At 45.9% G+C, this 24990-nt stretch overlaps 2 protein-coding genes across 6 annotated transcripts in view; one reads left to right on the top strand and one right to left on the bottom strand.

The window, feature by feature from the left end:
• The window catches only part of DNAJC7 (DnaJ heat shock protein family (Hsp40) member C7), a 28465-nt gene extending 12294 nt beyond the window's left edge, over window positions 1-16171 (top strand). For 3 of the 4 annotated variants that reach the window (XM_016222005.2, XM_087826106.1, XM_016222006.2), the window contains 13 exons: window positions 53-141; window positions 837-961; window positions 1344-1457; window positions 2075-2149; window positions 5971-6089; window positions 6987-7140; window positions 7724-7888; window positions 8713-8804; window positions 12208-12281; window positions 12662-12808; window positions 13028-13180; window positions 15159-15221; window positions 15652-16169. In XM_016222005.2, the coding sequence (XP_016077491.1) occupies window positions 53-141; window positions 837-961; window positions 1344-1457; window positions 2075-2149; window positions 5971-6089; window positions 6987-7140; window positions 7724-7888; window positions 8713-8804; window positions 12208-12281; window positions 12662-12808; window positions 13028-13180; window positions 15159-15221; window positions 15652-15689 (1408 nt within the window). In that variant the 3' untranslated portion in view covers window positions 15690-16169. Of the gene's footprint in view, window positions 1-52; window positions 142-836; window positions 962-1343; window positions 1458-2074; window positions 2150-5970; window positions 6090-6986; window positions 7141-7723; window positions 7889-8712; window positions 8805-12207; window positions 12282-12661; window positions 12809-13027; window positions 13181-15158; window positions 15222-15651 lie in introns of all 4 variants that reach the window. The other variant, XM_016222003.2, reaches the window with a different exon arrangement.
• A 1119-nt stretch (window positions 16172-17290) lies between these two features.
• Window positions 17291-24386, bottom strand: CNP (2',3'-cyclic nucleotide 3' phosphodiesterase). 2 transcript variants are annotated; one of them, XM_087826107.1, is made up of 4 exons: window positions 24275-24386; window positions 22420-23086; window positions 20177-20316; window positions 17291-18758 (listed from the first exon to the last, which is right to left on the bottom strand). In XM_087826107.1, the coding sequence occupies exons 1-4, from the start codon at window positions 24275-24277 to the stop codon at window positions 18309-18311; spliced, it is 1260 nt and encodes a 419-aa protein (XP_087682233.1). In that variant the 5' UTR covers window positions 24278-24386; the 3' UTR covers window positions 17291-18308. The 2 variants fall into 2 exon arrangements, with proteins under 2 accessions (XP_087682233.1, XP_087682235.1); XM_087826109.1 differs by lacking the exon at window positions 24275-24386 and adding an exon at window positions 24106-24189.
• Between the last annotated feature and the right edge of the window lie 604 nt (window positions 24387-24990).

The following is a 24990-nucleotide window of genomic DNA, read 5'->3' on the forward strand; positions in this document are numbered from 1 at the left end:
TTATTGCCTTGGTATAGATAGTAACATGATTCTCTTTCTCTTTCCTTTTCAGGGAAGCAGAGTCTTTCAAGGAACAAGGAAATGCATACTATGCCAAGAAAGATTACAATGAAGCTTATAACTATTACACAAAAGCCATAGGTGAGATGGACCTAATGCTTATGCTGGAAAATAATTTGCTAACTAGTGTTAAAATATAAATAGCTTCTCTCTAAAAAGTAGCACATCTTTAAGCTTAATGGCCTCATGGAGGAGTTACTTTTTCTAGCTTAAGTGGGTGGTAGTTCTTTTGGCAAATTAAAAGCTATTCCAGAAATTCTAGATGTTATGGCAAAAAGATGCCCACCTAAATGCATTTCACCCATTGCCAATTCATTTACTATCTTAGAAGATGGCCTTTTTGGATATTCAGGTCTTAGTTACCTCCATGCTCAATTTGCCAACCTATTTTAATCCCATGCTAGTATTTTTCTCACCTAACTTGCTTTACAGGCTTCCTATCCCCAGATAAACAAATGCAAATTCATTTTCATGTCTTATTACATAAAACATAGTCCAGTAAGAAGAGAAGTATGCTAACCCCTATTCCAAAAGATAATAGATGCACTTTAAAACTAAGTATAAATGATTTTTAATAACTTTTTTTACTTTTAAATTGGTTTCACCATTGCTGCTGTCCATTAGCATAGGTAGTCAAAAATTTGACAGTGGCTTTTTAAAAGGAGTATCACCATTCCTATTACAGTTTGATATAGTTCTGAGGAAGATGTCCCATGAGCTTTTGAAGCAGTGGCCCATTCTAAACCTTGTTTTACTTCCTTCTTCCTTTCCTGTAGATATGTGTCCTAAAAATGCTAGCTATTATGGGAACCGAGCGGCCACCTTGATGATGCTCGGAAGGTTCCGGGAAGCTCTTGGAGATGCACAACAGTCAGTGAGGTTGGATGACAGTTTCGTCCGGGTATGTAATGGGCTCTTTGGGGGGAGTGCTGAGTTACTGCATTTGACTTCTAGCCCAGGGTTTCTCAATCTCAATGCTATTGACATTTTGGGCTAGATAATTCTTTGTTGTGAGGTGCTATCCTGTACATTGTAGGATGTTTAGCAGCACCCCTGGCCTTTAAGGTATCAATAGTATCCCCTCCCTTCCCAGTTGTAACAATCTAAAATGTCTCTAACATTGCTAAATGTCCCATGGAAAGAAGAATCAGCCCTGGTTGAGAACCATTTCTCTGGCCATTTTCATCCCATGTCGGCTTTGTGTAGCTGTTTGTTGCTGCTATTAATATCTTGTCTGCTTGGCCATTCATGCTCCTTGTCTTCCTTCTTTGCGTTTCTTCTAGGGACATCTACGAGAAGGCAAATGCCACCTGTCTTTAGGGAATGCCATGGCAGCATGTCGCAGTTTCCAGAGAGCCCTAGAATTGGATCACAAAAATGCTCAGGCACAGCAGGAGGTACGAGTCTGATCCTGTCTGTTATTAAAAGAGACATTGTGGTACCTTTGGGTGAATGGTGACTTGAGACTCCAAGATCTGGTCTCACTTTTCCCATCAGCCATACCTGGGTGACTGTAGGCAAGTCTCATAGTCTCTCTGAGCCTCAGCTTCCTGATCTGTCAAAGGAGTTTTGAATATGATTTACAGCTTTAGAAATCTGTGAAAATTGGAGAGTTTCTGAGATGACTAGGGGAATAGACAGATGCATCAAGGAACTGGTTTGAGTGAGGCTAAAGAATTTAGTAAATTCAAATCCTGGTTAAGCAGCTGAAACACGTTTTAGTTCCATCTCCATATATGCGCAGTTTACCCATGGCTATATTTTAGTGAGAATCTCCAAGCTTTTACTTAGTCCCTGACAGTGCCTTGCCTTTATTTTGTATATGTCAAGGCATGACTCTTGGTATTCCTGAGTTTAAGTTCAAATTAGGGGTGAGGTTTGGGCCTTTAGCCTTTCTGTTAAGTCTATGGTTCTTATTTTCTTAAAGTAGCACATTCATTGGCCTTACTGATTTTTGTGGTGATTGAATCTACAACTTCACTAAAATGTTCCCTTATTTGATTTTCTGGTGTAGTTCAAGAATGCTAATGCTGTCATAGAATATGAGAAAATAGCAGAAACGGATTTTGAGAAGCGAGATTTTCGGAAGGTAAAGTACAACTATGCATAAATCTTTTTTTTTTTTTTTTTTAATATATCTGTATTGATTTCAGAGAGGAAGGGAGAGAGAGAGATAGAAACATCAATGATGAGAGACTCATTGATAGGCTGCAACCTGCAACCCGGGCATGTGCCCTGACAGGGAATCGAACCCCGATCTCCTGGATCCTAGGTCAGTGCTCAACTGCTGAACCAAGCACGGCCGGGCAGCGTAAATCTTATCTACTCTCTCACAAAGGGGTGTGTGTGTGTGTGTGTGTGTGTGTGTGTGTGTGTATGAGAGAGAGATATAAGAGGAGCAGTATGGGTACAGAAGATCTAGAATAGTAAATTTAATTTGACTTTTTCCTTTTAATTTTTTAAGACCTTAAAATTTTTTTAGAATAGTTGTAGGTTCACAGCAAAATCAGGAAGAAGGTACAGAGATTTCCCATATACTCTTTGCCCCATACAAGCATAGCTTTACCCATTGTCAGCAACCACCACTGGAGGTACATTTGTTATAACCAGGTTTTTGGTTATGAATAAAGCTTCTATAAACATCCACGTGCAGATTTTTATGTGGACATTTTTCAGCTCCTTTGGGTAAATACCAAGAAGTGTAATTGCTGGATTGTATGATGAGAATATATTTAGTTTTACCAGAAACTGCCAAAATGTCTTCCAAAGTGGCTATACCATTTTGCATTCCTACCAGCAATGAATTAGAGTTCCTGTTGTAAGGTACTTTTTTTGTTAATTATATTTGACTTTATGATAAAAGGCAAAATGAATTTATCTGAATTTCTGTTTTTGATGTAAGATAGTGGACTAAAAGTGTGCTTTTAGGGGGAAAAAAGAGGAAAAGCCAGTTGGAATTAAATATTGGGTTTGGATAATTTATTTTTATTTGAATAATGAGAGCTAGGTTTAATTCCTGCTTTATGGGAGCTGGATGGAGCTAGTAATCAAAACTATAGAGAGGCTTCTTAGGCCCCTTTTACATTTTGAATAGTATAGATAACCTGATATCACTACCTTTTTTAGGCCTTTCTACAAAAACACACTACTGGCCTTTATGGAGCTGTGTGGTAGTTCATGGAAATTTAAATCCAAAGGGGTTGACAAATCTGAAACATGGGAAAAGTGTAAAAGCTCTAGGTATCTTTCTAGGTCTTATAGTAGTTATGCCTCATCTGTATAATAATTCCTAACTCCCTTCTTTAGATGGTACTCAGAAGTAGCTTTCAGTATAGCTTCAAAAGGGTAGATAAATGGACCCCTGAAAGGTTAAAAACCACTGATCAGAATTGATTTTCATGATCATTTAAAAGTTTGTAAGTACCATCCAAGGAATGGAGTTGTCACTTCATATGTAGGAATTTGCTTGTTGCTTTCTGGAGCAGGTACTCAATAAATGTTTGACAAAAGACTACAGTTAAGAATTATTCTTAAGTCACACACCGTTACGGTCTTTTATTTGGTAATTGATATATCTGATTAGCGTTTGGAGAGTCCCAGCATTAACTTATTAGCATCCCTCTTGTGTCCATTGGTTTTAATAACCACAGTGTCTTTGTAGTGTAATTTATAGGTGTGTTTGTGTTTTATTTTGTTTTGTTTGTGTGTGTATGCTTGGGAAGCGATTCTGTCTCTTGTCATATTTTCTGAGGTTTACATAGGCAGAAGCTTTGTCTCAAAAGGCGGTCTTTGGGTTTCTTTTCTCTCTTGCCTACTCTGGAACCAGAATCCCCAGTTTGTGACAGAATCCTCTGTGACATCCCATCTCCCCCCCCACTGTTGCTCATGGTGATGTCACAAATGAAGAATTATGATCCTGGCAGGGGGAACAGATGAAGTTGGAAGAAACAAAGGACTTCTTTGCTTGCAGCTGTCTCTAGTCATGAGGAGGTGGGGGTGGGAAGTGAAGCGCCGAGCTTCTGACACTCCCCACAATGACAGAATCATCTCCATACAGAATGTTGTGAAAGTAGCAGGGTGTGGCTGCTGAAATTTTGACTGACTGCTCCCCACCCCCGCCCCCCATTCTTTTTCCACTTAAGGAGAGAAAAAAATAGCACCATGATTCTGTCCTACATAATACCTGATTATTCATATTGTCCTTAGAACTTCCAGCACAGTAACCAGTGCCATTGAAGGAGAGGCATCCCTACCACTGCTCTGTTAATAATGCAGAAAGTCTTCCCAGTATAATAACTTGTGTTTACCTACTTCCCCAGATTTTTAAATTTAATTTTCAAATGGGTGGTTTTTGTGGGTCAAAGCTAGAAAGTATAAACATATTCAGTGTTAAGTGTTGCCCCAAATTGTCCTCCATCTGCCTTGATCTCACCTCACGGTAACCACTGTTCTTGTTTCTTCTATTTCTTTCCATAATTTTGTTTTACATATATAAGCAAGTACAAATATAGACTCTTAATTTTCTTTTATTTTGCATGAAAGGTAGTAGTGCTCTGCATACTTCTGTACCTTTTTTTTTTTTTTCCATTTATTAGACTTTGGAAGTCTTTCCATATTAGTACATGGAGAATTTCTTCATTCTATTGTAGAGCCACCTCGTATTTCATTATATGAAGGTCTGCGTTATCTGACCAGTCGCCTGTTCATAGAATTTGCATTATTTCCGCTTCTGAGTTTTCATACTTCATACCTTCCTGATCCCTATGGCCAGATTCTTAGAGGGAATGGGTGTCTCTTAACTCCAGGTTTCGCTTTTGGGTCAGTTGTTCTTGGAGGAGGATATGGTTCAGCAAGGATCTTCCAGGAATAGCAGCTAAAGCAAAAAAATGAAAGCTCAGAAAACAAACTTCTGAAAAGAGAAGTGTATGTGTGTGTAGATATATATGGAGAGCCTTTATGAAACTAAAAGCGTGACTAATTCCAGCTGTGTGCGTGTGTGTGTGTGTGTGTGTGTATGGATACTTGGCTTTTGGTTTGTATAGCACCATGTTGAATATGGTCTATTTACGACCATTTAAAATGAACTTTTATTGGTATGTTTCCGTACTATAATAAAAGTGGGAGAGTGGCCACCAGAGTACTCTTGAGATGTGAGGCTCCTAACACAGGTAGGAGAGAACTGGGAGCAATTTCAGTAACACAGGGAGCAATGATTCCATACCAGGGTATTTTTGGTACTTCCTGTCTTACTAGGCTAAGCATGATGAATTATGCAAAGTAGCAAGTAACAGTTTTTACAATAGAAGAATGTAAATTTTGATCATAGTCATTGTGGATATGATTCTCTATAGAGACAGCTTAGCATGGTGATTAAGGTTATATTAGTATCAAATCCTATTTCTTTTTTTTTTTATAATATGTTTTTTATTTTAGAAAGGGGGGAGGAGAGAGAGAGACATTGATCAGCTGCCTCCTGCATTCCCCCTTCTGGGATGGAGCCCCTGACTGGGAATCGAACCTGGGACCTCTTGGTGAATGGGTCGATGTTCAGCCACTGAGTCACACTGGCCGGGCCAAATCCTGTTTCTATTGCTTATTAGCTTTTGCGACCTTGAACAAGTTATTTAATCCCTATGTTTTCATCAGTAAAATAAGGGTAATAATACTTACTTTATAAAATTGAGCATCAAATGAGTTAATATACAAAGTACTGATAAATGTTTACTCTTGTTATCATCATCTGGATCAACTGCTTTCCTCATTTCAGTGGTTTAATCAAAAGAATTAGGTATGTTCTTAAGCTCTGATGTTACTCTCCTTTGAATCTGTTACCTGTGACCAAACTAAAAATGAAGACATTTCTCGAGTCCAGGATGAAGAACCTTATTTGCTTTTCTTCCTCCCCTGTAGGTGGTTTTCTGCATGGATCGTGCCCTAGAATTTGCCCCTGCTTGCCATCGCTTCAAAATTCTCAAAGCAGAATGTTTAGCAATGCTGGGTCGTTATCCAGAAGCACAATCTGTGGCCAGGTATGAAGTCAGGCCAGTTCTGCATTGAAAAGTCAGATTCTACTGAATGGGTGCTGTCTGGTAGCTGTCTACAGCGGTAGCTACCATGTGTCCTCTAGGTTGGCCAGCTAATACGAATCGAACCTTCCTGGGACTTAAAGCCAAAGATTATACTAAATTTGAAAACCCATAGGGAACATAGGATTATAGGAAGTACTTGAGCTGTATGTAAAAGAACAGATGTGTGGATTTGTTTGGTTTTTATTTTTTTAATTTTTTAATTAATTTTAGAAAGAGAGGAAGGGAAAAGGATAGAGAAAAACACTGACTGGCTGCCTCCTGCACGCACCCTACAGGGGATCGAGCCTGCAACCCGGTCATGTGCCCTGACCGGGAATTGAACCTGTGACCTCTTGGTACATAAGACAGCGCTCAACCAACTGAGCCACATCAGCCAGGGCATGGTTTTTATTTTTTAAATGTCCTTTTATGTATTCCAGGGATTTGCAAACTCTGTAAAAAGGCCCTATAGTAAATATTTTAAGCTTTGCAGGCTATGTAGTCTCTGTTGCAACTGTTCGGCTCTGCCATTGTAGTCCCGAAGCAGCCATAGATAGGAGATAAATGAATAATGTGGCTTGGTGTCAATCAAATTTTACATACAGAAACTGGCGAGAGACAGGATTTGGTCCTGTGGGCTGTAGTTTGCTAACCCCTGTTTTAATAAAGGTTGTGAGACATAAGGAGTGTATTAAAGATAACTGTATGTGGTTTGTTGGGAAATATTCTTGGGAGTCTGTCTACCTTTGGATACTCTCTATACTAGACACATGGTCAAGAAAAAAACCCCCACAAATGATAGTAATGGTGGGGACACCCAAATAACAGCTAAACGTGCCCTCTTTCTGACTATTGCAGTGACATTTTACGAATGGATTCCACCAATGCGGATGCTCTGTATGTACGAGGTCTTTGCCTTTATTATGAAGATTGCATTGAGAAGGCGGTTCAGTTTTTTGTACAGGCTCTCAGGATGGCTCCTGACCATGAGAAGGCCTGTGTTGCTTGCAGAGTAAGTTCTGGGCACCAGACCTCGGTGGGAAAGAAAGCTTCCTTTTTGAGCCTTTAAGAGTTGGAATGGAAGGTTTTAGAATCACAAGAATGTAATAGCTCCTCTTTCTGCTTTGCCAGGATGCTTGGTCCTTTTATTAGAGATGATTTCAGGGGAGCATTTGAGATCTTGCTCCCTGGCATATGTCGTCAGGTTGGCTCAGATATACTCATGAAAATTCTCTAAATTAAAAAAAAAGATTTCAGGACTACTTTATTTTGCCTAAAGGCAAATGTGATCAGATAGGTCAGATTCTTTTAATACTGAAGTGCTTTTTTCTTTGTTCTTCCCTCAGTGAAGGAAAGTTAGTAATACTTGCCCGGGGGAGGAGAGGTAAACCCTGGGAACACGGGTCCCCTTGGTTTCTCCTTTCCACTCTGTAGGAAGCACAGTGAGGAACAAATAGCCCGGGGCTGGGGTGGAACGGAGGCTGTGTGATGCTGAACTACTGGGATCAAGAAACTGAAAATAGACTCTGGCCTGTGTATGTAGTGATCTGAGGCTTTCTGGGTGTGAACTGACCTCCCCTTGCTTTTCTCTGTAGAATGCGAAAGCACTGAAAGCAAAGAAAGAAGATGGGAATAAAGCCTTTAAAGAAGGAAACTACAAGCTAGCATATGAACTGTACACAGAAGCCCTGGGGATAGACCCCAACAATATAAAAACAAATGCTAAACTCTACTGTAATCGGGGTACGGTTAATTCCAAGGTAAGTACTTGGTCTGGGTGTTGGGGCCTATGGAGATATTTTTAAGGGACATTGAAGAGGTCTTGGGAAACCTGCCCAAGGAGGGTAAACCAGAGGACAAGAGAAAAACTTGTTTGATTGGTATCTCAGCTTCTTAGGAACTTCTGAGAGGCAAGCTTTTGTCTTTTCTATGGAATTTAGGGGCACTTGAGGAATGATTTGAAAGGATATTCCCACCTGTTCTACCTCAAGGTCCTTTTCTTCCAGAGAATGACTAGAGCTTTGGGATAATTTTTTAAGCAAGTACTGTTGCTTCTTTTTGCCTATGCAAGTGATTCTTTAGGAATGATTTGGAGGAGATGAGAGTATGAGGCAGGCTTAAGTCTTTCCTTCGGCATAACTGTTGGTCACCATACCAGGCTCAGGTGAAAATAGCCTGAGTGCCCCTGAGGTCCTACACACCATAGGAAAAAAGAGTAGGCTCCTTGCAGAGTTCCAGTAGTTAAAAATCCCAGTAATTCTGATCCCTCTAGTTGATCTCTGGAAGAATGGAGGGCAGGAACCACCCTTATTATTTCCATGTCTTCGTTGGGCACTAACCTGGAATAGTAGAGGTGGTTTTATCCTTATAGATAAGTGTGCCTGGCTTCCATTACTCAGAAAAGAAACCAATTTCAAAGTTGGTGTCCTTAGCCCACTGAGATACAGCTTTCCCAGTGACCAAGAACAAGTGTGACAGGGAGCAAGCATGACTGATCCTCTTAGAATTTTGAAGGCATGTTCACAGCTTCTGGGCTCCTTCAATCACCGCCATGTGAAGTATGACTGCTCTCTCTCTCCTGAAGCTTAGGAAACTAGATGATGCAATAGAAGACTGCACAAATGCAGTGAAGCTCGATGACACTTATATAAAAGCCTACTTGAGAAGAGCTCAGTGGTGAGTGCCTCTGCTGGGTGGAGGGAAGAGGGAGTTGCTGCTGGCCTGCCAGGGGAATTGCATTATGGATGATGAAGCAGACCCGGGGATGTTGTGAGGTCATTTGGTCCTTCCCCCTGCCTCTAGGTGGGATTGTTCCAGCCCTAGACTATGTTTATAGACCTCCAGCGGAGGAGATTGCACAAGCTCCCTCAGTCTCCCATGCCTGTGTCTTACGCCCCTCACGGTCAGTAAGTTTCCTCTGATGCCTGACCCAAATGCCTTTTGTTAAAAGTTTAAATCCATTTCCTTTGGAGATTTTGTTTTGTGTTGTACACTTTTGCTCTAACTTGGCACAGTGCTTAGCACGTAGTAAGTGCTCACTAAATAAATGTTTTGTTGAATGAATGTATGGTGCTTGAAAGAAGAATCATCTTGGAGACAGTTGGGAGTCTTGCTTAGCCTGTTTGTTCTGGGTTAGGAAAGACAGTCTTAAAGTTAGAAGAGATTTAATCTAGCTCAGTCTCCCAGCAGTATAAGGAACCCTATTTGGAAATACTTATCAGACTAGGTGATTTCCAAGCCAGGATATGCCTGCCTCTGGTGCCTAGATTTGCTTTCAGAGTTGGAGTGCTCCCCAGCATACTTGTTCATCTTACTCTTGGAACCACCAGATTCTTCTCTTTGCAGGAACTTGGCAAGAGCTAAGAGAGACCCCTCTCAAAAATTTGTCTCTTTTTTTTTTTTTTTAAATCCTCACCTGAGGATATGTTTAGAGAGGAGGAGGAGAGGGAGAAAGAGAGAGACAGACAGACATTGGTTGGTTGCCTTCTCCTATGTGCCCCAAACGGGAATCAAACCTGCAACCTAGGTATGTGCCCTGACCGGGAATGGAACCTACAACCTTTTGGTGTCTGTGACGATGCCCCAACCAACTGAGCCACCTGGCCAGGGCAAATCCATATTTTTTCAGATTCTTTCCCAGAGAACCTCCCATCTTTAAAGTTTCTAATGGAAGACCTAATTGTTGTATACCAATCTTCCATTCCTTGTTATGAAATGTCGTATCTAAAGAGTAGGTAATGTACTGATGCCTGATGAGCCCATCATTTTTTTAATATATTTTTATTTTTATTGATTTCAGAGACAGAGGAAAGGAGTGGGAGAGAGAGATAGAAACATCAATGATGAGAGAGCCATTGATCAGCTGCCTCCTGCACACCCCCCACTGGGAGTCGAGCCTGCCACCCAGGCATGTGCCCTGACCAGGAATCGAACCTTGATCTCCTGGATCCTAGGTCGATGCTCAACCACTGAGCCACGCTGGCCTGGCAAGCCCAGCATTCTTTAAGCACCCAAGTCTCATCAGTAGTGCAGAAAGTGGCCTACCTCCCATTTAGTTTTCCCAAAATTATCCACATTTTTTTAAAAATAGGAAAACTGCTACTGTGTGTGTGTTGGGGGGGGGTGTTGTTTCTTTTTGTGAATTTCTAAGTAAAGGAATAAGCCTGTCAAACAAACACAAAATTATAGATTCTGTGAGTTATCTCATCTTTACAAGCCACAGTCAGACAAATGTGGAAGCTTTGAAAGACAAAAGAGTACTCTTTGACCCAGCTAAAGACTTATTTTAACAGATGCAAAATGCTGTATACATGTTTACTGTTTACAGTTTTAACTGTTATAGCAAAAAAGGAGAATCACCTATATGTCTAGATACATGATACTCTATCATACTCGGAGTACTCTGCAATGGTGAGAGAACAGACATTCTTGATTTGTTAGGAGGAGGATGGGATGGAGTATTATTTTTTTCATATCTACAGTAAACAAAAATCAGGAGTTGCTTTGATCAGACATCTCCTTATCTTTGTGGTAGAAATAGAACTGTCCTCGGTGTGGCTCTACCTTTGAGATCCCATCACGGGGCAGTAGCACTGTTTGGCACAGTTGGCTGAGAACTTGGCAACAGTCCCCTCAAATAGCTGTGAAGAATTGGAGATTAGTTCAGACAAGAGCCTTTTCAGAGCCCTGACTGTTGCCCCAGTCTGCCTCAATTTACCCCTAAAGTTTGAGAGATGTTAGACCTTTGCTCTTATCTCCCATCCTGAGCTGGAGTTTCTCATTTTCCCTAAGGCCCTACATACTTTTCTTCAACTTTAAAAAAACTTTTAAATGTAAGAATATCCTAGAATTTTGTTTTAAGTGTGAGGTAAAAATGTAAATCACTGTAATATCAGTTTGTTGAGCATATCACATATGGGCCTAGGAAGTTTAAGGTTGCTGGTTTGTCAGATCATTCTATACCCAGGGCAGTCAGTTACCAACTTTCTTTTACTTCAGTTTATACTATACTTCATCCTGTAAATGGGTTCCCTGAACTAATAGCATTTGTGTCCACAGGGCATGGTTCAGTCACCACTTTTTTTAAAGGTGTAAATCAAGATGTTGACAGAAAGAGATGCCTCAGCTGTTGGGCCTCTCTTTGGCCAGCCACATGAGCAACACTTCCTCTGTTCTGGTCTCCAAGCCTGGTGGGGCTCTCTGGTGTTTGTGAAGATGGGCTTAGGTTGGAGCGTTAGAGTAAATTGAATCTCTGTTGTGTAGTGGCCAGCTGCACTGCGTGGTCACTTCCCACTCCTCAGCTGATGGTGTTTGTCTCTACAATTCCTACTGCAGTCTGTGTAATCAATAGGCTAGTCTTGGTGCCAGTGATCTTGTCAGGACACAGAAGATGCCCTTTTGTTTTTGTGGAAGAAACACTTAAAAGGTCCGGCAGTCAGCCTATCAAGCCAGATTCCTCCCATCTTGGGCCAGGGCCCCTCCTTTCTTCTACACTCTCCAAATCAAAACAAGCCTCTTAAGTTTAGACTGTGCTTTTCTGTTTCACCTACATCTCTTTGATTGATTGGTCTTCATGGAACAATTTGCCAATGGCCACCACCTTTACCTTGATCCTTCTAGTGGCTCACTAATCCCACTTCTACCCTGGATTGAAGCTGGCCCTGCATGTTTATGGCACTCCAGGTTTCAAAGCTCTTCCACATCCATTTGTTTCACTTGCTAATTTTTCTCATGTGTTTCAATTCCAAGTAATCAAGTAGGTGCTTTCACATTGCCTTTTCTAAGGCAGGCCAGATGCCTCTTGGTGGCTCTGTGAAATCAGAAGGAACTTTCTCCTCTTAGTTGCTTTCTGCTCAGAGCAGAACATCACTTTGTGGGTTGGCTGCAAGTGGCATGAGACCTATCTTTTATTTTCTCAAGGAAGTAATTTTATTCTCATGGTTAGCTTAAGGACTCCTGTTTCATGAAGCATCTCAGCCAAAAGTCTATGTCTCTTGCTTGAGCCATGCCTCTTCCTTTAGAGTAATACTGAAGGTCATTGCTGTTTATATCACTGTACTGCCCTGTATTTCCTTCTCAGTTACATGGACACAGAACAGTATGAAGAAGCAGTGCGGGACTATGAAAAAGTGTATCAGACGGAGAAAACAAAAGGTAAAGGTGTTTGGGAGCATGCTTCTTAGGAAACTTGCCTTTCTTGTAGGCCCTAAAACTGGACACAGGAGTAATTTGATTCAGGGATCAGGATTGTAGCTCTAGCTTATTTGATCAGCAGCCAGGAGGAAGTGAGCAGAAATCCTGAGTGCAGAACGAGGCACCTATTTTCTGGTTCCAAATCTTCCCTGTTACTTTCACTTCCTTTTTATGTGAGGAACCCTAAGTATGAGTAGGGTTTTTTTTAATCTCTAGGGGTAAAACACACCATAAACACCTGGTATAGTTAACAAGGCTTCTGACTCCAAGGCATCTGGGCTGGGACCTGGTAAGGGAAGCCAGAATCAGATTTGTCCTTGATGCTAGATGTCTCCCTCTAGAACACAAACAACTCCTTAAAAATGCACAGCTGGAACTGAAGAAAAGTAAGAGGAAAGATTACTACAAGATTCTGGGAGTGGACAAGAATGCCTCTGAGGATGAGATCAAGAAAGCTTATCGGAAACGGGCCTTGATGCACCATCCAGGTAGAGTGGTGGGGGAAGCGACCCTGTGGGAAGAACATGCCAGGCTGGCCCACTGCCGAACTCAGTCCAGAATGAGAGCCTCAGGCTCTGCTCTGGGAAGAAGGTGTGGCTAAGTTCAGTACCCTCCAAATTTTGGGAAGTAGTAAATTCTAAAGTCAGGTATAAAGTGGTCTTTCTTGTAAACTTTCTTCTGAGACAAGTTTCCTGTACTCCCTTTAGATCGGCACAGTGGAGCCAGTGCTGAAGTGCAGAAGGAGGAGGAGAAAAAGTTCAAGGAAGTTGGGGAAGCTTTCACCATCCTCTCTGATCCCAAGAAAAAGACCCGCTATGACAGTGGGCAGGACCTGGATGAGGAGGGCATGAATATGAGTGGTGAGTTGTTTGGGGCGACCTGCAGTGACTGTGACAGCTGTAGAACTTTAGTGTCTTTTCTAAAGGTACTCAGAGGGAGAATCTGTGTAATTAGCCAGTGACGTGCAGTGGTTCCTAAAGCATACCCTTGATGAAGACCTCTGACATGAGGCAGCGTGTTGGGTGCTAGAAATAACAAAGATGAATCAAACAGATTCCCTGACCTCCAGGAACCAAGTCTAGAGGTTTGCAAACTTCTGCCCACAGACTAAATATGACCCCTGATCTAATAGACATGGAATCCAGTGAGTGCAATGTGTAGCAGGTGCCCAGAGTGCAAAGTGCACCAAGGAGTAAGCAATAGCAAGGGAAGGCATGGAAATGCAGAAAAGCAAAACACCCTTGGGAGCTGCAAGGGGTTCTGTAGGATAGAGGGTGCTCGAGGTGGGCAGTGGGGAGAAAGAAGACCAGAAAGTAGCTAGAGCAGACGTCAGAAGGCCTTAGGGGCTGGAGTAAGGAATATGGGCTTTTCCTATTGGCTGGAAGTTCTTTTTTCCCCCACTGCAAAGTGTGTGCTGATATTTATGTCCGTCATACATTCCTGTAAGCCCTCACAGATTTTAATTTCCCCAAGACTTAAAATGATGTAAAGCACAGCTGTCAGCATCATTTTTCTCTGTGAGCTTAGAAATAAAAGAGGCCTTGAACTGTGCCCACTTCTCAGACCACTGTCTCTACTGCCAACCCCTTCTCCTCCACTAAGAAAATCTGTTGGAAGTTAAATTAAAATTGATAACGATATATAAATAATCCTGACCTCTCCAGTTCAGCGAGAGAAAGAAACATAGGATTATAAATATTGCTCTGCCCAGCATTTGAGAAGAGCTATAATCCATCAAAAGCTATTGAAGTGTTCTAAGTAGAAGAGCTGTGGACAAGATTTAGGCTCTAGAAATACATGTGTGATGGCAGCAAAGAGAGGTGGTTTGGAAGGAGAGGATAGTGGAGGGAAGACAGTAAGTAGATAGGAAAGGACTGGAGGGCACAGTTGAGAGATAGTGGTGGACTCAGCAGGAGTTGGTTACTGAATGTGTTGGGAGAGAGGAAGGACCAAATTGAAAGTGGCTTTGGCATAGCAGACTCAATGGGGCCATTCACTGAGCCAGGGGACCCAGGAAGATGAACAGATGTGCTGGCACAGAATTCACTTTTGGACACTGTGTGCCTGTGGGATTCACTGGTGGAGATAAATCTTTCTGTGCAGCTTAGCAGGTCAGGCAGGGGTTGAGGGCATCAGACCTGCTGTGGTCATGTGACAAGGGAACAGTGCTAGAGTCAGACAGAAGTTGTAATTTTCAGTTATTTTGCTTTTATTGTCCACATGATCTTGGGCAAATTACTTGAGCTCCCTACTTATGTTTCGTTGAGTATAAATTGGTAACAGGACTTACCCTGACAAACTGTTATTAGGATTAAATGGTATGTATGCAAAGTACCCAGCGCCATGATTGGCACCTAGTAGGTGCTTTAATAAACCACAAGTTTTCTGGAATACAGTGTAGACAGCATAAAATCAAACAGATACAATAACTCATAGGTTTTATATTATTTTCTCTTGATAGTGTGTAGGTGATAAACTTTAGTCTTTTCAGTAGCAGACCCAGCAGTATAGGGAGACAGTGTGGGGAAAGTCTTGTCAATAATTGCAATTGGCATTCCCAGCTGTGGAGAAGAGAGGGCCAGCAAACTGGGTTGAGGCAAAGAATGCTCTCCTTTGGGACTGCACTTGGGAAGAGAAAGGAACATAGCTCAGGAATGGGATCAAGTGGTAAGGTATGCATAGGGTGGGGCAGATTTGCTCACCTCTAGTCTAAAGTTTTGGGAACCGAGGGAAATGATACTATCTGAGAAAGCTTTGGAGACCCGACCTATTCTGTCATAATGTTCCCCTTCAAACACTTTTTTTCACCTTTTTCTCTGTTCTCACCTTGCTCCACAGAATTTGATGCAAACAATATCTTCAAGGCATTCTTTGGTGGTCCTGGGGGCTTCAGCTTTGAAGGTGGGTATGCCTGCTGTTCTTGGGAGTTCCCAGATCACAAGCTGACACAGTGACTCCCCAGTTAGGCAGCTCTTTGATCAAGGGGTCTCATGACTGGAGGCAGCTGAATTCTTACCTAGGTAGGGCTTCGGTCTATTCAGGTGTTGCTGAGGGTGGCAGAGGGAGCTTTCTGGGCACACCTTACCTTGGGACCATTATAGCCACACCTCCACAGGGTCAGGTAGGCATCGCTAAGCTGCCTAATACCAGGGCTTGTTTGCACAAGGGAAGGTGTTAGAAGCTACCTTTACACCCAGGGTCTAGGCTGTTTGATACCTTTAGAGCTGCTTCTCTGACGTTGAAGCAGCCCTTGGAGACTTCCATAATCAGAGCAAAGTGATCTTTCCTAGAAAACCCAGAGTCAACTAACCAGCCCTTCTTTCCTTTACAGCATCTGGTCCAGGGAATTTCTTTTTTCAATTTGGCTAATGAAAGGAAACCATCCAGAACCCAGAAAATGCCGACTTGCTCAGTTTAACCTTGAATGTGGACACAATTCACCTCCTCTCTTCATCATGTCTCCATGTACTTAGAGCAGTTTCGTTTTCTCAGTTGGATGCCCTGTGTCTGTGAGTGGGGTGAAGGAAAGGGAGCCAGCGCCGAAGACTGCGGGTAGGGGAGGGAGGCGGGGGGGGTGAACAGGGAGGCAGCTTGTGAATTTTTGTTTTACTGTTTAACTTTATTAAAAAAAAAAAGTTAAGAGGATAAAATGTTTTGACCCTTTCTGGCACTTTTCTCTGGCAGCTGCACTGTCAGTGCGCCAGAGCTGAGCCCAGGGCACAGAACTGATGCTGACATGGACTTTAGGATCAGCAGGCTGCCCCACAGGGGTGTGGGCACCCAGAGCCTGGTGGCAGGTGGGGTGCTGGCTGCCACTCTCAAATCTGTTTAGCATGTCAGTGCTGAGCAGGTGCTGGATAGTCTGCTGGGCCCCATCTGATGTCAGTTATAGGGAATTGAGTTCAGAAAACATGCTTAGCTTATGGTGGGGGCCACGAGAAATCACTAGAAGCTATGTGTATCCAAAGCTCACATAGAGCATGGATGGATATGTGTCAGGCCAGGCTAACCTAGACAGGAGGTTTACACAGACTCAGTTACTTTTGCAGACTTGAGGGAGATGGAGACAAGGTAAAATCCTGCCTCCCCGACCCCAAGGCCCTTTCCCAGTGAGACAGGCAGCTCCCGGGCCCAGGGGTCTGTCTGGTTGCTGACATTAGTCCACACGGGGAAACACCATTCTTAGCAAGTGCTCTCACTTCTCCACTGGTTTCCCTTTCTGCATGGAGGCAAGCTGGGGAAGGAAGCCATGACATATGTCATACTGGTCTGCTCAGGATTAGTGTTTGTGGTGAGGAATCTTGTTGAGATTTCCAGGCAGGCACTACAGGCTTTGGTTAGGTTTTTGGTGCTTTGGTGGTAGAGATGGTGGGACAGACCTTGGACCAAACAGATAACATGATTTCTCTTCCTTCAGAGCCCCTGCCCTGTTCTTTATAGTCTTCCCCCTTTGGTGAAGGCCATGGTGAAGTGAAGACTGAGGCCTAGAAGTTCCCTATGTAGCTGTCCAGGCCCTTGTTGGCTGGAAGAGACTCTAAATGTCAGGCTTTCCTTTGTGTTTGAGGCAGCACTGACCTGAGGGTGGCCTTCCCAAGAGAACTGGGGAAATCCATAGTAGGAGTTTGGGGTCTTGCCTCTGTGAGAAGTCTTTCTTGATTGGATGGGGCTGGGTACACCTGTGGGCCTGTTTTAGTAGTTAATAGGGGATGAGAGGCTCTGTGCTCTATTTCCCTCATACCCAGCCAACCCCCACTTTTTGTGTGTGTCTAAGACCAGCCTCCCCTTTCTGCCTCCTCATGAAAGCCAACACTGTTCAGCTGCCCAGCCTTGTCACAGCTGTGCCCAGCCAGCAGCGGGGAGACAGGACCGATGGCCCCAAGCTGTGGGACAAAGCCAGTCCTAACACACCCAGCCCTCACCCCAGGGGATGATAAGCTGGGCACAGAAGGGTGAGAGAGACTGTACACAGCTAGGATTAACATGATTTATTTCATTATCAGTATTACAAGTTGCTGAGGTTGGGCAAAGCCAGGATGGTAACTCAAATCCCAAGCACTAATTAGCAAGGCCCTGTTACTGAGCAGAGGGTAGTGGAGGGCACCCCAGAAACCACAGCCCATGTAGCAGTGTTAAAAACCCCTCTCAAAGGCACCAGGTGGGGCTTAGCCCTTAGCAGCCAGGAGTCCACTCCATTGGCTCTTAGTACCCACCAGCCCCCTTTAGAGGAGGCACAAGAGGCCTCCAGAGGCACCAAGGAGGGCAAGGTGGGCTGGGCAGACTGCAAGACTGGAGCTTCCCCACCAAGCACTGTCTCTGGCTTAGGTCTCCTATCCATACAGCAGAGCCACACCACCAGAAAGGATGGCCACCCCATCCCCTTCTGGGGTGAGGCCCTGGGGTGTAGCTGCTGCTTACTGTTCTGTTTTCTTCCCTAGTTATCAAACTGTTACCTAGTTAAAGTGTGAAGAAGGAAGGGACAGGCACTTAGGACCCCAAGGTGCGAGGTAAACCCTTTTCTACCCTGGTAAATAGCCTCAGTCTTCCTGAGGCTACACTGATTAAGAAATAGGATCAAAGCCCAGGGATCCTCCCCTCTCACACCTACCAGTGCTTCAGGGCTATAGGGACATGGAGCCCTGACATCTCTCTCCCACTAGTGAGCTCTGGGCAGGGCTGTGGACCTGGGCTGGGGGCATCAGTAACTGAAAACAGGGCTCACGGTTGTGGCTGTGGCTCCAGGCCCAGCTCTGCCCAGCCTTATCAGCTCTGGTCCAGATTCCTGAATGGTACCTGCCCCCACCCCTTTATGTTGAGAGCTTGAGTGTTAGGAAGAGGGTAGACAGAAAAAGAGGGGCAGTTACTTTACAAGTTTTTTAAAAGTTACAAGGTTAACTGAATAAAAAAATCTTAAAGATCAAGCAGAGGACATGCTTCCTTCTATACCCCCTTCCCTTCTAAAGAGGAGCACACAAGGGGTGGTAAGAACACTCAGTTGATGGTGCAGGACTGAAAAACACCCCCCTTGCGACTGCCATGTGTGGGCACAGGTTTGCCCTTCCCATAGTAGCCCGTGAAGATGGCCTTAACCTTCAGGTTCTTGGTCAGATTCAGCATCCAGCGCCCATTGCCCAAGGAAAAGAGCTTGCCCCGGGTTAGCTCACCCACCTCCTCTCCTCGGCTGCCCCCCTTCTCCTGCCGCACAATCTCCAGGAGGTCAATGCCAGTCTGCACAGCCTCCACGTCATCTGCGCAGCCTAGGGTGATGTGAGCGCGGCTCCCCCGGGGCAGGCTGTCAGAGGGAGACAGCTTGTCCACATCATTTGGCCACAGCAGCAGCTCCTGCTCGCTCAGCTCCACCTGGGCTCCCGTTGTCTTGGGCGTCACAAAGAGGGCAGAGATGGTCAGTGTGAAGGCCTTGGAGTAAGATTTCTTCACCACCTGTGGACAGTGAGAATGAGGACCAAGCTAGAGGTGGTGGCCTCCAGAGAAGACAGCTGCAAAGGGTGGTTCTGACAGGTGAGCACACCCGAACAGAGCCCTCTGGTAAAAGCACATCACCCACAAACATCCCTAACAGCCTGTGTGGTGTTGGGGTGTCTTTCCACTGACTGTTGAGGCTGATGTGAAAAAACCAAGGTGCCAGAGAGGCAGGGGTTAAAAGCTAGACTTCCTGAGTTCAGAATCTATAGTCCACCATCACTAGCTGCAGGGCTGTGGGCAAGTTGTTGAACCTCTCCACGTTGGTTTATTCACCTGTAAAATGGGAATGACACTAGAACCCCCTCCATGTGCGGATTAAGGGAGTGACTGGGTGAAGAACTTAGAACAGTGTTGGGCACGTAACAAGTGCTACTGTCTACTAGGCTCCCCTGGCAATAACCACCCTGGTGACCAGGCAATATCCTGGGCAGGGCAAGGTGAGAAATGCCTTTGAGCAAAATCTCTGTAAACCTTGGTTTACATCTGACTGCATATCTGTTTATATCTGATTCTCTGAGAAAGCCCATCTCTTCCATGTGACCACAGAACTTCTCTATTTTTGTTCACAATTCTTTGTCCCAAAGGTGTCTAGCACATAAACGATGCTTAGCACATACTGCTAAATGAATGGTTAGAGATGGTAGTAGAAAGTGTTACACACTTATTCATGTAGCTATGCCAGGTGCTAGGAATAGAGGTGAACCCAAATAAAAATTCTCACACTCAGGGAGCTTCCATTTGAGTGGGACGAGGGTCAGGAGGCCTTCCCTGACCACAGAGAGCAAACTGGCTACATTAACCTAGGGAGCGAAGTAGGGGGAGATGGGTTGCGTGGAGGGTCAGAGAAAGCCTTGCTGAGAAGGCGACCTGAAGGAGGCTGGAGACAGCCATGTACATCTGGGCAAAGATCACCATGTCAGACGCTGTAGGCAAGGATACCAGTTGTGAGGTGTGGAAGGAACTGGTACCCCTAAGTCAATAAGCCTCTATGCCTGGACACTCCCTACTCTGGGGCAAGGCCAGGCCTCGGACCTGAGGACAGAAACCTCAGAGCACCAGGCTGCCTTGGGACAAGGGACTCCTAGCCTTTGGGACTGAGCGTAGGCTTACAGAGGCCAGAGCAGGAGTCTGCTCCCAACCAGCATTCTCCATTAATCTACAGGAAAACCAGCACTGGTGGGTAGGCCTAGGGACAAATGCGAAAGCTGGCAGCACTGCCAGGTGGGCCCCAGAAAGGGTCCAGAGGGGTGAGCTGGAGCAGATGATGTCATTTTTCTTGAGCTGCCATCTGGTTTCTGGTCCCTGCCTTAAGCCAGTACCCACCTCCAGAACCCTGCCCCTCCCCACCTCCACCAGTGTCCCTGAGGAGCACTCACATCCTGCTGGGCATACTCATCTGCCCCGGCAGCCTTCCCATAGTCACAGAACTTGGTTGTGCAGTGCAGCACGCCTGGGGGTCTCTTCCCAAAGTAGGTGACCAGGTCAACCTTCTCCCTGTGCTCATCCCCAGAGACAACTGCAGGGAGAGAGAGTGGGGTCATCAGGGCAGAAGAGCAGGAGCATCCCAGCATCTATCACCAAGACCATCAAGGCCCAGAGGAAAAAATTGGACATTAAGCACAAATTGTCAAGCCCTGGCCAGGTAACTTAGTTGGTTAGAGCATCAATCCAGTATGCCAAGGTTGTGGGTTCAATCCATGGTCAGGGCACATACAAGAATCAACCAATGAATACATAAATAAGTGGAACAATACATCTCTTTCCCTCCCCCCCTTCCTTCCTTTCTCTAAAATCAAATAAAAATTTTAAAACAACCCAAATTCTTGAGCAATCCACTGTAATTCATTTATTCATTAGTTGGTCAAACTAATAGCAACTTCAGGGCTATAAAAAGGTGCTTAAATTCCCTGGCTTTATGTTATGTCAATTTTTACAGCTCTTGCCCAGACTTGAGCACTAACGCACTTGTAACCCAGAGGTGGGCAACATAAGCCAAAGAATGAGATTCACCAGCATTGCATCTATACAGGGAACCCACAGTGGAAGGGGCCGGAAGGAGCATCATTAACATCCTAGCACACTTTTAGCCGTTGGACCTGGGTCAAGTGATTGACCCTTATCTGTCAATGAAGTACAATAGGGTGACCATTCACCCCTTTTCCCACAACCCCCCAGATAACTATTAATAGCACCCTACACCACTCAGTGGGATAGTTACCTGGTCACCATACTATGCTGTGTACCTCGCAGGCTTGTTTGGTGGGTGAGAGCCTATACAAGCCCTGGGGTGTAATGGGTCTTGGGATATAATGGGATGGCATTATGTGTCTGGCAGATACAACGAGGTTTGGAGTATCTGTCTTTTCAATTTCCAGACTCCAAACCTTGTGGCTAGCTTCGAAGTCACTAGGGTTTTCCCTGTTTATTCCCAGAATCAAGTATACCTGCGAGGATGTCACTCTCTCTTCTCGGGGGAGGCCTCCACTCAGAGCAGGCCCAGTACATTTCTCCTGCAGTATCCCAGGCAGAAAAGGATTCCATTTTACAATGGTAAAAAGCAGCTTCAAGAGGCATTCGCTCTCTAGGGCAGAGCCACCAGCTTTAACCAGGAGTCCTGGCTCTAGGGTGCTTTGCTCAGGTACAGGACTATTCACAGGTACAAGACACACCTGGCAGTGTCACTGCAGCCTCTACCATTCCCTGGTTTCCCAGCGCTCAAGCTTTAGGAGCTGAGCAAAGAGTTCTCTGAGAACATACATAGGCACAAATTATCTGCCTCTGAGCAACACAAATATATTGGGGGGGCGGCATTTCAAGTATGAAGATAACCCAAATTTGGGGTACCTAGAAATGGGTTAAAGGAACAAATGGATTAGTGGGTGGCATCTCTCTAATAGGTCATTGCAGGAGAATGAGGGCCACCAGGGCCCTTCCTTATCCAAACCTACCCCATCACTGGAGCAAACTGCCCTTGCCAGTAGAGAACCCTGGGGAGGCCCCTGATGGAGTAGGCAGAGTCCAGGCTCTCACTATGACTTTAGGCAAACCCCACATCCCTTCTGGGCATGTTTCCATCTGCAAAACAAGGTGGTTGGACTAGGTGGGAGACTTCTTTGAAACATAGGATGCCACAGTGCACTGGGTAGCCCAAGGCCGGAGAACCGTCCCCGCTGAAGTCACAACAGTCCTAGTTATAATGTTTTTGCAGCATAGGATTCTGCAGAACATTTTATTTTAGAAAAATGGTTCTGCTGCTAAAAATGAGTTTGAAAACATTGGGCCAGATTCTCCTTCTACAGTTATATGAAATGCTGACATATTTCCTATTAGGACAGTAATTTGTTTTCCCACCTCTAATAAGACAGGGTCAGTGGTCTCGATTCCCCTGGGGAGAAGCATGAAGGGGAAGGGAAGCACCTCTCCCCATATCCCACTGTGCTCCCACTACCCAAGACTACCCCCCCCCCCCGCCCTATACTAGGTGAGCCTCCACCTGCTTCCCTTCTCGCTCGCAGTGCTTCAAGGACACCTTGGTCTTGTGCATGGAGCACCTTGTGCACAGCAAGGGGGGCTTATGAATGAGGCTAATTGCCCCCACCCTGCCCACCCTGCCACCTACAGTGTCGCAGCTCCTTCTTGAAGGCCTTGTGATTCCCCAGCTCATCCAGGAAGGCCTGGCCAGCTTTTCGGAGGCTCTCAGAACTTTTCTTGGTCAGGAACCAACCGAAGTAGAGTGGCAGGAAATCCTTCTCCAGCCCAGGCTTCAGCTTCTTCAGCTCATCAACCGACAGCCCCCACTGGTTCTTCTCTTTGAGCTGGGCACAGTCCAGCCGCCACGCCGTCTTGGGCTCCACCAGTAGCACCTGGTACTGGTACTGGTCGGCTAGTTCAAAGAGCTGCTCCAGCCGCTCCCGCTCATGGTTGGTGTCATCCAGCACAAGGACTCGGATGTCCCGGCGGCAGCAGTCAGCCAGGTCCTTGTCCAGCTGCTTGTACTCCTCAGAGAAGCCGCCTCGAGCGGGGGTGATCTTGTAAGTGTCGGCAGACACTGTCTTGGTGCTGTCACGGTACCTGTCCATGATGACCCGTGCCAGAGTGGACTTGCCACTTCCTGGCAAGCCACGCAGGATGAAGAGCGTCTTGCACTCTTGCAGTGTGCCCACCGTCTCCTCATCCTGCAGGAAGGGAAACTGCAGCTCAGGCTTGTCCTTGGCCCCTAGGGATGACATCTTGCGGAAGAAGATCTTGGGCAGGAGTGTATGGCTCTTTCGAGAGAAGCCTCTATTCTGTGTAAGGAGGGGAAGAGCAGATGTCAGCCAGGTCACTCGTGGCTCCCTTGCTCCCTTGTCTCTGGCCTTGATCTAACCAGGAACCCCGCCCTGCTTGGAGCTCGCCAGCCCTCATTTACAGGTACCCTGCGTGTTGTGGGTGCCTCCCAAGCTGTGAAGTAGTGGACTCTCGTCTCTATTCTGTACCGAATGCTTCTGGTTGTGGAGGATGAGGACAGCCTGTCCAAGCTTTCCTAGATCTTCTTCTAGTCAGAGTAACCCACTGCTGTAACCTCGAAAGGAAAATGCTGCAAGTGTGTGCAGGGAGGGCCCGAGGCTGTGCTTCTAGAGCAGGCCCCCTAACTTTTATGTTCTCCACACCTATTCAGGATGACCTCTTTGGAGGAAGGCATCTTACGTCTGGGCACAGCCACAGCTGCCCTGGCTCTGAGTGTGCTGAGGACGGTGTGGGTGGAGAAGGGTTACCCAAAGACTGCGTCCCTTCCCCCAACAATGGCAGCAACAGATAATACTCTCTTGTCTGGGATGGGGGGGGACAATGGTCCCACAGAAGGGTTGGTGGGGGGCAGGGCTGGAGAGCGCTGGACAAAGGGCCTCATTCACCACGCGTGCCACCTCCTCCTCTGCTCTCGACCCCCCTCAAAGTCCTGGTCTTTGTGCCTGCACCAGGACTGGGCAGTACTGGGCACCTGCGACCAGGGTCTAGCTCTACCCACCACTTTGCTGTGCGTCAAAGCACCTCTCTGAGCCACTTCTGCCAGCTAAAAACCACAAGTGACAAGTTTTTACTGTAAACCGTCTTCTCTACACCAGCTCCACCTCCCGCCAGCACCATGAGAGATGCGCTGGCACACTGAGTTCCGAGACAAGGCCCCAGGGCGGGGAAGGAGAGGAACGCCCGCCCGGCGCGGGAGCCACGCGCCATCTGGTCCGAAGGTCCTAGGTCCCCTCCTCTTCCAGAGGCCGCCCCCCACCCCCAGCCCTGTCCCCGTCCCCCTTTCCTTGGTCTCCCCTACCTCAGGGACTCGCCCGACCACAAAGAGAGCCTCAACTCAAGTCCGGAACTTCAGGGCCTTATTTGCATGCCACTTCCTCCCAAAAATCCCCCAATGCTCCCGGATCCCGTTAGGGCGCTACCCCGTGCCCCGCTCGCTCCCGCCTCCCGGCCTTCCCGCGCCTGCTCACCATGATGGGGAGGAGGCGCCGCGGTCACCGCCTTCGCAGGCACTAGCTCTCCGGGGCCACCCGCCTGCGCGGAGGGACACGGAGTCTAGCGATCCCGCAACCCCGCGCCAGGCCGCCTTACATAGCCGGGGGGCGGAGCGCTCTCGGAAGGGCCCGGGCGCGCCTTCGATTCTGCGCAGGCGCGACAAATCGAAGCCCGAAACTGACTCGGCGTCGGGGCGGAGGGTGGAGACGGGGGCTGGGCGTCCGCCCGGAGGATCGCGGGCGGGAGCGCACGCCGGCGGCGCACCTGGGAGCCGCGGGCCGAGCGGCAGCTGGGGGTGTGGGGTGGGAGTTTGTCCGGCCTCTTTTTTCATTCATTCATTCATTCATTCATTCATTCATTCATTCATTCATTCATTCATTCATATAACCTCTTTTTTCTTGTAGGTGTAAATAATGAACTCTTTAAAGAGGAAAACCAAACCGTCACCCTTCTCCGGAAGCAGGGTTGGATTCTGTCTTTATATAAAATTCTGAATTTTATTCATCATGGGTTTTTGCATTAATTTTTTTTTTTTTACAATTGCATTAAAATACTGTTTATCTTGCTTACTGAGTTTTTTGGCATCCCATGAAATGTTGCAGCTGAAATGCCTCACTTGCCTCACCCTGGTCCAGGCTCTGTCCCAGCCTAAATTCAATCTCAGTCCACTCCTGCCAGGAATTGTGGGGAC

Source organism: Miniopterus natalensis, chromosome 17 (genome assembly GCF_054644295.1).
Source record: "Miniopterus natalensis isolate mMinNat1 chromosome 17, mMinNat1.hap1, whole genome shotgun sequence".
NCBI classification, from domain to species: Eukaryota; Metazoa; Chordata; class Mammalia; order Chiroptera; family Miniopteridae; genus Miniopterus; species Miniopterus natalensis.

Excerpts from the sequence above, each read along its gene's own strand:
- CNP (XM_087826107.1), bottom strand. Across the intron at positions 20,317-22,419 it reads CAAGAAGGAGCTGCGACACT|TTGTCTCTGGGGATGAGCAC; the intron begins GTAGGTGGCAGG and ends CTCTCCCTGCAG. Across the intron at positions 18,759-20,176 it reads ATGAGTATGCCCAGCAGGAT|GTGGTGAAGAAATCTTACTC; the intron begins GTGAGTGCTCCT and ends CACTGTCCACAG.